This window comes from Jatropha curcas, chromosome 5 (genome assembly GCF_041381405.1).
Source record: "Jatropha curcas cultivar XTBG-Jc1 chromosome 5, XTBG_Jcur_1.0, whole genome shotgun sequence".
NCBI classification, from domain to species: Eukaryota; Viridiplantae; Streptophyta; class Magnoliopsida; order Malpighiales; family Euphorbiaceae; genus Jatropha; species Jatropha curcas.
In genome coordinates this window covers 22,852,918-22,862,161 of record NC_143155.1, presented here as the reverse complement: position 1 = coordinate 22,862,161, position 9,244 = coordinate 22,852,918, and the positions used below count along the sequence as shown (strand labels likewise).

The 9,244-nt window shown below is 29.0% G+C and overlaps 1 protein-coding gene across 1 annotated transcript; it reads left to right on the top strand.

The window, feature by feature from the left end:
• The first annotated feature begins 5,666 nt into the window (after positions 1–5,666).
• Positions 5,667–8,147, top strand: LOC105630536 (PLASMODESMATA CALLOSE-BINDING PROTEIN 2). The gene is made up of 4 exons (XM_012212376.4): positions 5,667–5,926; positions 6,265–6,507; positions 6,612–6,648; positions 7,498–8,147. Exons 1-4 carry the CDS (start codon positions 5,875–5,877, stop codon positions 7,799–7,801), a joined length of 636 nt encoding a protein of 211 aa, XP_012067766.1. The 5' UTR covers positions 5,667–5,874; the 3' UTR covers positions 7,802–8,147.
• Positions 8,148–9,244: the final 1,097 nt, after the last annotated feature.

Below are 9,244 nucleotides of genomic sequence, written 5' to 3'. Positions count from 1 at the left end.
TATCTAAAAGTTACTTTTAAATAAATGTCAAAGAAATTGTTTAAAATTTGACGCGTTATATCTATTTTTATTTCATTTTTTACATATTAGCAACAGTATCCTTTGCTCAAAATGTAAAGATTTTTTTTTTTCCTTTTTAGGTATTATCGAACATTTAAGTGGAAACCCTTCCCAGCCGAATTTTTTTCTATACAATTTTTCTTAATATGTAAATTCCTAAATTGAATCTAAGATCACTTGCTTATGATATTGAAGTCGTTTTCACTCATATTGATTCTATTCTATTTCTTCCATCTCATTTTGTCTGCGTAGTTTGACAAAATACGCATATTATGAATTTAGTCAATAAAAGCTATTTTACCTATTTTTTTACCCTTAAACTCATTGAAAACATTAATAAAAGTCTCTTATTTAACAAAATGTGTTATCATGGGAAAAATAATTATTTAAATTTAAAAATCTTACAAATATTTTGAAACATCCAAAAAAAACAAGTAAACAAAATAAGACGGATGTAGTATTCATTTTAAGACTATTAAAACCACCGTAATCATAAAAATTAAGAAAGGTAATGTCATTCCTGAACTCTATTAGGAACTTAATGAGGGCATTCTTGTCTTGCGGCTAAGACACACAAAAATTATAGTTTGCACGGAAAATAATTAATTTGACATTTCACCGGACAGCAAAGCTGCCCTACATATATATCTATCCACTGTAAATGGCTCATAACCACGAGTTAATAACAAGAAATTGAATAAATTAAGGGTTTTTATGGAGGCATACGCGTAGGTTGGATGGGTCTAACATGTGGAAAACTTCTCTCTCTCTCTCTTTTTTTTTTTTTTTTTTTTTTTTTTTTTTAATCAGGAGTTATTATTATCGTAAAAATCAAACTGAACCAAGTGGGATATATATATATAATAGTAAATTGAAATTTAGTGTATATAATTTGTTTATTTTTATATTTTAGTGTTTTAACTTTATATTTGCCCAATTAATTATATAAATTGATATTTTTATTTATAATTAGGTGCATCTGGTTAAATTTCCTCCTGGAACATCAAAGTAGACTATTTTACTCTCTTTTTTCTGCTATATTTATATCGCAACTTTTCTCTTTTTTTTTTTAATTATATTTCATCGATATTAATTTTCTGTTGGAATAAAAAGAAAATTGTTTCGAAATTTCGAACGCATATTTTTCTAAAAAAGATATATAAGACAATATAAATAAATAAAATGGTTGGGTTTTTATGTCTATATTATTTATAGATTAATTTTCTGAAAAAAAATTAGCCATATGTATTTAATTTTAAAAAATTATATGCTCTAACACTTGATTGTTAAATAAAAAATTAAATATCAAATAAAAAAGAATAAAATTAATAAGTTAGAATTATTGTCATAGCAATATTTTTTAATGCCAGTGACTAGATTTATTAAAATAGTATTGTAGCAAGCATCAAATCCAAACAATATTGTATAAAAGCTTATGGAATTAGGTATGTGTCCAACGAACCAACTCCGAGATTTTGCACATGATTCGATAAATTGTTGCACCGAATTTCTAGATTAAATTTGTATGATAAAGACGAAAAAAAAAGGCGAAAAAAAATTATCACATGCTCAATATTATTTTATGACATTGAAAGAATCATGGCCTGATGTTATACAAGCCATTAAGATCGGAGAATCCGAGTTCACAGTGTTGCAATACGCTACAGTTTTTGTAGTTTGAAAAATACAATTAATCTATTATTGTGATTTTTAAAATAGATTTTTTTATTTTATTTCTATTATACTATTAAATCATTATATTCAATTTTTATATATTTTTTTCTATTAATTGCCTTATAAAATAACAAAAATATTCATTTTATCTCTTTTGGTATATCTTAAAAAATACATGACGGACTAGTTATATTTTTCAAATTATATGAACCATACTGTAATTTTTTAATATTAAAATTTTAATAACTTTACTTTGACCTCTGTTTTTCTTGTTAACTCAACGGAAAAAAATGTAAAAATTAGACAGAATGACCTAATAATATAACAAGAAAAAAAACATAGGAAAAAATTGATATATTTTAAAAAACACAGAAACAAAATAATCGTATTTCGCATACTATAGGAACTATACTATAATATTCGCTTAGAATTATAATATCCCACCATATTTTCACCATTTGCCTCGTCACCACATTTAAAACCAATCAACAGCGACATGGCATGCCATGTCAGCACGTGACTAGGCTAAAGTGGCCCCGCTGATTGCTTATTCATCTTTTTTAGCTAGCAATTCACTAATGCATACATAATTGCATGATTTAAAATGTTCAGTTACTCAATTGATAAAATTTTTCATTTATATACCAAATTAAAAAAATTTTAAAAATTTGGACACTAAATTTATCATTTTATCGTAATTCTTGTGTGGTAAGTGAGAGAAGCTCTAATTATTCATTTTTCTAATAATCCATTTTCTATTTGGTGAATGTATAATTGGATTTAGCTGGTTGGGCTGGTGGTGAGGTGGCTGTGTATAAACCTTTGAATGATAGGTAATGTTCTTTTGTACCCAAAAGCCAAATCCTGTGCAATTATTTATGAACAAGCCAACAAATAACCAATTAAATATAGTAAATAACAAAAGGTAAAGCAATTATGCTCTGAATTTTTTTATTTTTTAAAAAAGTTCTGCATGTCGGTTGTGTCTGCTGAATTTCAATAAAGCCACGTAGACACTAGGTTGGATTGAAAACAACCAATTTTGACTACTAATTTTTGTAAAATTAGCGGAAGTAAATTGCCTATTTATTGGTTATTTCATAAAATATAAATTAGTCGAGTAAATTACACTTGTACCCCCAAAAAAAAATTAAAAAAATCTTCCTTAACTTAACTCATGCTTCAATCATCATATTAGTAAATACAGTATTAACAATAATATTTTGAAGTGTTCTTATTATTTTTTTTTATAAGTATAATTTTACAGTTGGTTTATTTTTTTTTTTCAATATAAAAAAATGATAACAACATTATACTAGATAATTTTAGCTAGGATGAAAACAAACTTATATTTGTCCAAAATATTTATACTCTATATTAATTTAATATTGCATGCTTCTTTAATTATAATCAACATTAATTTTTAAAATTATTTAAAATTTTCATTTATCAGGATTTTCTATTTTAAAATAAACCTCAATTTATATTATCATAATTTTTTTTTTGAAAAATATACTAATTCAAATTGGGGATTCTTGGTTTAAATTACTTAGATATTATTTTCTTAAAATTGGACCTTACTATTTATATATTATATTGAAATTATTATTGTGTAATATAATAATTAAATAGATAGGTAACAAAAACAATGCTCGCCTATGCCACATATTGGAAAGGAACCTAAACTTTCAAGAACCATATTATATATCTGTTCTACACGTGTGGAGCTTCTTTTTTGAAACCATCTAAAAAAAAAAAAAGTCAAAGTATGCATGCTCCATAGTCAGACATGGGTATGATCCGTATGGAACAGAAACAGAAAATTTCACTTTATCATATAGAAAAAAGACAAGAAAAAGAAGAAAAATTTCACTTTAATTCGACCAAAAAGGAAAAAGAACAGAAAAATTCACTTAAACATGTGTTTGGGGAAGGGGTTTACCTTATCCATATGTAAAACACGGGTGCTGAGAAATGGTGTACGGATGTTGGCATCATAAGCACTTAGATTTGAAATTTTTTAGACGTTAATAATTTTACTTTTTAAGATATTATGTTAATTTTATGATACTATAGAAATTAGGTGTCAGATCATGTAATTTTCATTAGATTTGAATGTGATAATATATTATAAAATTTTGAATTTTCATATATTGAATTGACAAAAAAAAAAAAGAATTTGTACTTAAATTTATAAATTAGTTATGCTAGTCGTTACCCGCCAACAATTAAATTGCAAATAACTGAGAACAATAATTATTAATATTATTTTAGTTGAATAAATTTACATTTTTTTATGAAAAATGAATTAAGCTTATGAATTTTAGTAACTATTGAAGTTGTTTAGCAAGTTAATTAATTCGCACGGTTTTATTTTTAGACTAGAAAGTAGAGATTCACCTCTAATTCTAAAATGCATATTGTTAGTCTAAGATTTATTTATTTTTATATACATCACTTTCATCTTGTACTGATTTATAGTATATGATATCGAATTGGCTCTCCATTGTAATTTTTATAATTTTTTGGTGGGAAGTAATAATCATGTTGCAGTTCAAATGATTCAAGAAATTTTAATTCCTCGTGCGACTTTTTGATATTTAATTCTTCAAATTCAAGGTCATTTTTTTATCAAGGAGTAGTTTTCATTTACCTCATATATGTCGAGAAGCCAATTTTCTGTGGATTGACTTTCAAAGTTTGCATCATGAATTTCATCAAATTACAGATTTATGAAACTCCTTGTTTCCTTTCCTTCCATGGCTTCTTTATGATTATTTCTTATGCTCATTTTTGTGTTAACTTTATTTTAATCTTTTCTGTTTTAAAAAAAAAAAAAAACAGTTTGTTTAGCAGCAAAAATATAGTTAATGGCATGCCCTTCTGATTCAATAATTGGGACAAGCTATTAAGTATTAACAACTGACTGTTAGATGCTCGTGGCATATGGTCGGTGCCTTGCTGGTTAGTGTTTGGTGAGTTTTTTTTTTTTTTCATTTTTCCCTCTTTTGATGATGAAAGGAATCATTTGTTATTATGTTAAAAGTTGTGGTGTTTAATGTTATTTGCCATTATTTTAATAAAGGAATGTCTTTGACTCACCTTTATTTTTTTTAAAACAATTACAATTTTTTTTTAAAAATTAGTATTTATATATTATTTTTAAATATAAAATTAATTTTATATTTATATTTGATAGGCGGATGAACTAGAATAATCTCATATATTATACAATATGAACAACTCTTTTATATCGGAAAAAACTCGAACTCCAAATATCTTACTCTTTATCTGCATAAAACTAATTTTTTTTATGGATATTGAATTAGAATAAATAATATTAATATTGAAATCAAGTTAAACTATGTTGATATTAGATATTGGAATGAAACTAACAAACGTAATATATAATATTAAAAAAATTTTGTAAGAGAAATATAAAATATTTACAAGTTAAAAATAAAATTATTATAATAATCCATCTAAATTATATTTAAATTGTAATTTAATTTAATTAAAAAACTCAGTTTATGTAATTATAATTAAAAAATACACTTCTAAGTTGTAATTCGAACAAAGACAGATCCAAAAAAGAAAGTATAGCGGAAAGTGGAAACTCACGGTGGCAGCATCTGATAAAAAAGAAGAAGAAGAGGAGAAACAAAAAGCTACTTGTAGGACCCACTCATAACCTTAACCACGATAACCAGGATGAGTTATTTCGTGGTTAAGTTCTGATCATGCACATGAGTGATGGGTTAATGACCGTTGTGAAACCAGGTACAATAACAGTCGAAATTGTGACAAAGACAAAAGCTTAAGCTTAATTCCACTTCCCCATAAACACATTCCCCCATTATTTGGTCCTGTAATGGTTAGTATAAATACTGTAATTTAGTATATATAAAAGTAGTGTATGATACACTTAAAGGTCTAACCTATATCAGATACAGACGCCTCCACTACCCAAACCCACCGTCACTCATATTATTGTCTAGAAGTCTCCATTCCGCACACAAACACATACCCAACTCTCTCTTTTTCCCTCTCTCTTCTTTCTCTCTCTTTTGCCATCCTTTTGTTCTACTCTCTTAAAGTGCTGTTAATTTCTCTTCTTTTGCTGCTCAATCTTGCATAATCATGGCTGTTCTAGTGTATTTAGTGCTTTTCTTAGCACTTACTGGTTATTCAAGTAAGCTAAAATTGGGTTATTAATTATTGTTCTTCCTTTACTTTTTTTTTTCTTTTTTTCCCCTCTTAAATCTTGGATCGAGAAGCTTTATGCAACTCTGCATATATTTTCTTGAAATGGGTTTTCATAAATCTTGTTTTTTTCTTTTTTCTCCCTCTTGATTTTTCTTCTTCATCTGAGAATAATTTACATTTATTTTTTTATTTTTTTTCATGAAGTTGAGACCTTTTTTTTTTTTTTTTAAATTTTTACTTTTACAAAAGGAACAAGAGGAGTAACCATTGATTTTGCGTGAACTAACTGTTCATTTTCTTTATTTTTGCAATTTTCTGTTGTAGGTGCTACTTACTGTGTTTGTAAAGATGGATTGAGCGACGCAGCACTACAAAAGTCTCTAGATTATGCTTGCGGTGCTGGAGCTGACTGTACTCCGATCCTTCAAAATGGTGCTTGTTTCCAACCCAACACCGTAAAAGACCACTGCAGCTACGCTGTGAACAGCTATTTCCAAAGGAAGGGTCAAGTAACTGGAAGCTGTGATTTTGCAGGAACTGCTACTACTAGTGCCAGTCCCCCTTCAGGTAATAGGTCCTTTCCTTTGATTAACCATAATCATACCCAGAAATCTTCTTTTGAGTACTAATATCGCTTTACCTTTTTTTTTTTTTTTTTTGGTATTGTCCAGGTGTTCCTTCTACTTGTGTTTATCCTGCATCTTCAAGGTTTACCTTTTTCTTTTCCTTTTATTTTTTTCTAAGAGAAGAAAAAAAAGTTTACAACTTTACTCTTTGATATCATTTTCCCATCTGAGAAATTAAATTTCTTGCCATGTGCTTAAAGCTTAGATTCTCAGTTCTTTCTAGAAAAATTTGTAGTTAGTCCACAAAGTTCAATTTTTCTTTTGATGGGGAATTTATAAACTGATGAATCTGATTCCCTTCTCCCTCTTAGTGTCTTACTTCACTCACCCATTGCTTGTTTTGTTTTGCTTAGCTGGTCTAAGGTAGGTAAAGGATCTAGCTTTCTACGAACTTGTGCCAAAATTATTAAAACCCCATGTAGATTTGAAGAGGGTTTTCTTGCAAAAGCAGTAGCAGCTATAATTATAGCATTCACGGTGTTTCTTAAAAGCTTAACTTAATCAAGTGTACTTTTGGACAGTGGTTAGGAACAGTAGATCTATTATCTTACACTAATTGAAGTAAATATCTTGTATTGATTATCTTTGTATTAGTTCAGGGGCCTGTATCTTCCTTACAGATGTGAGCTGTCTTGATGTTGATATTTCATGAGTTGTTTGTCCTCTTTCTTGTCCATTTTTCCTTTTTATGATTCTTGAGCTCAGGTTGACATCTGTTTCCACAATCTCATGTTTTGATTCCATATCTTATAATTTCACATTGTGTAATTGATTTGTATGTCTATAAAAAATTAAAGTGCTTTGAAGAGATTGTGAGAATACTTTTTCTTTTTAAATTCTTGTTGACTGTCCGATTAAAATATCTGAAATTCGCTCATTTTTTACTCGGTTCGACTAATGCTGCGGGTTTTTGTTCTCTCTTCTATTACAGCACTGCCGGCACAGGCACCACAACCCCAAGCACAGGCACCGGCACAGGCACAGGCACCGGCACAGGGACAGGCACAGGGACAGGGACAGGGACAGGCACAGGGACTGGGACAGGCACAGGCACAAGCACAGGGACTGGGACAGGCACAACAAGTGTGACTCCATTTGGAGGGCTGGGTCCTACAGGAAGTGGCACTGGCTTGGACAATCCTAATGGGGTGGCATCCATTAAAGGCACTAATAACTTGTTGGTTGCTGCTTCTTTGAGCCTCTGGTTTTCAGGCATGTTTTTGTTGTGGGGATGAATTACAAGGTGAAAAGAAGATTAGCAGCAAGTGGGGATGGATGTGTGGATGAGATTTTGCCAATGCAGGGATGGGTGGGAATGTAATTTTATATTGGGTCGGTAGGGGATCATCATCCAGACGCAAAAATACCCCACTAGTTCTTTCTTTTCCTTGTTTCTATGCATGCTCCTATGTGAAAGAAAAAGGCTGGGGAATTTGATTCCCCATTGAGTGGGTGATATGACTTGTGATGGGTAGAACCTGATGTCTTCTTTTCAGATTTTTTCTTTCTTTTTTCCCCTTTTGTATATCTAGAGAGAGTAGTAGTAATTTTTTTAATCTAATGGAGAATTCGTACCCGTCATATACACGACTCCAATGGTTGTGTGATTTCAATTCCCTGTAGAAATCTGTCTTAATTAGCATGAATGTTTATGGAATAATGGGAATGGCGGTAATAAGTAAGTTAAAATCGTCGAATATATAAATTCACCTTTAAATTTTAAATACATAAATTCATCTTAAATTTGTTACTTAAATTTTGCAACACCCCTGAAACCTTTATATTATTATAGATGTATATAATATTATCAAAATATAAACGTGTCCCATTATTAAAATTTTTACAAATTTAAATATATGATTTAAAGATAGATGATATTATTAAAATTTTTACAAATTTAGGTATACAACGTTTAGGGTGCTAAAAAGTTACAAATTAAATTTGTAGAGTTTATTAGGGTGCTAAAAAGTTAACCTTGTAGAGTTTATGGGTGAATTTCTATATTTAGCCATTCAATATTTGTCAAAGATGATGATTGGATCAGACTTATTCCTCTTGTGATAAATTTTTATTTCACTCTTTTATATGATAAATTTTTATTTAATTGTTTTTTTAGGAAAGTGACTTATATATGCACTTATCACTAAATTATACACTGGTGTGCAAATTTTTATTTAATTGTTATTTCTACTTGTGATGATTATTATTGCAATTCGATTATATGACGTGAATATAAATATTTGGTATAAGTGTTTTTACTATTATGAGCTGTTTATGTAATTTACTAATTTGGTACAGAATATGCGGACATTCGACCATAATAAGGAGGTATTACTACTCCTTTGCAAGTGACGAATTAGGCTTGTCCTCTAACCTTTCTATTGCCTCCTTGGTCGCCTGCCTTTTACACATATCATTATCAAATCTTTTTGAGGTGCATTTATCACCATCATATTTTTTATGAAGATGATTCACTTGGAATCCTTAAATAACACGTAATGAAATCCTAACCTAACACCAATAAGTTTTTCAAGGAAAATTATCTTAGCTTTTATCAACTTTCAATTTTTCATAATCACTTCTCACTAGGCAATCTGCAATCCTACTATTCACAATATAGAAAATAAGTCAGAACAATACTCAGTACTCATGGATTGTTTAATTGAACTGAAAGCTGA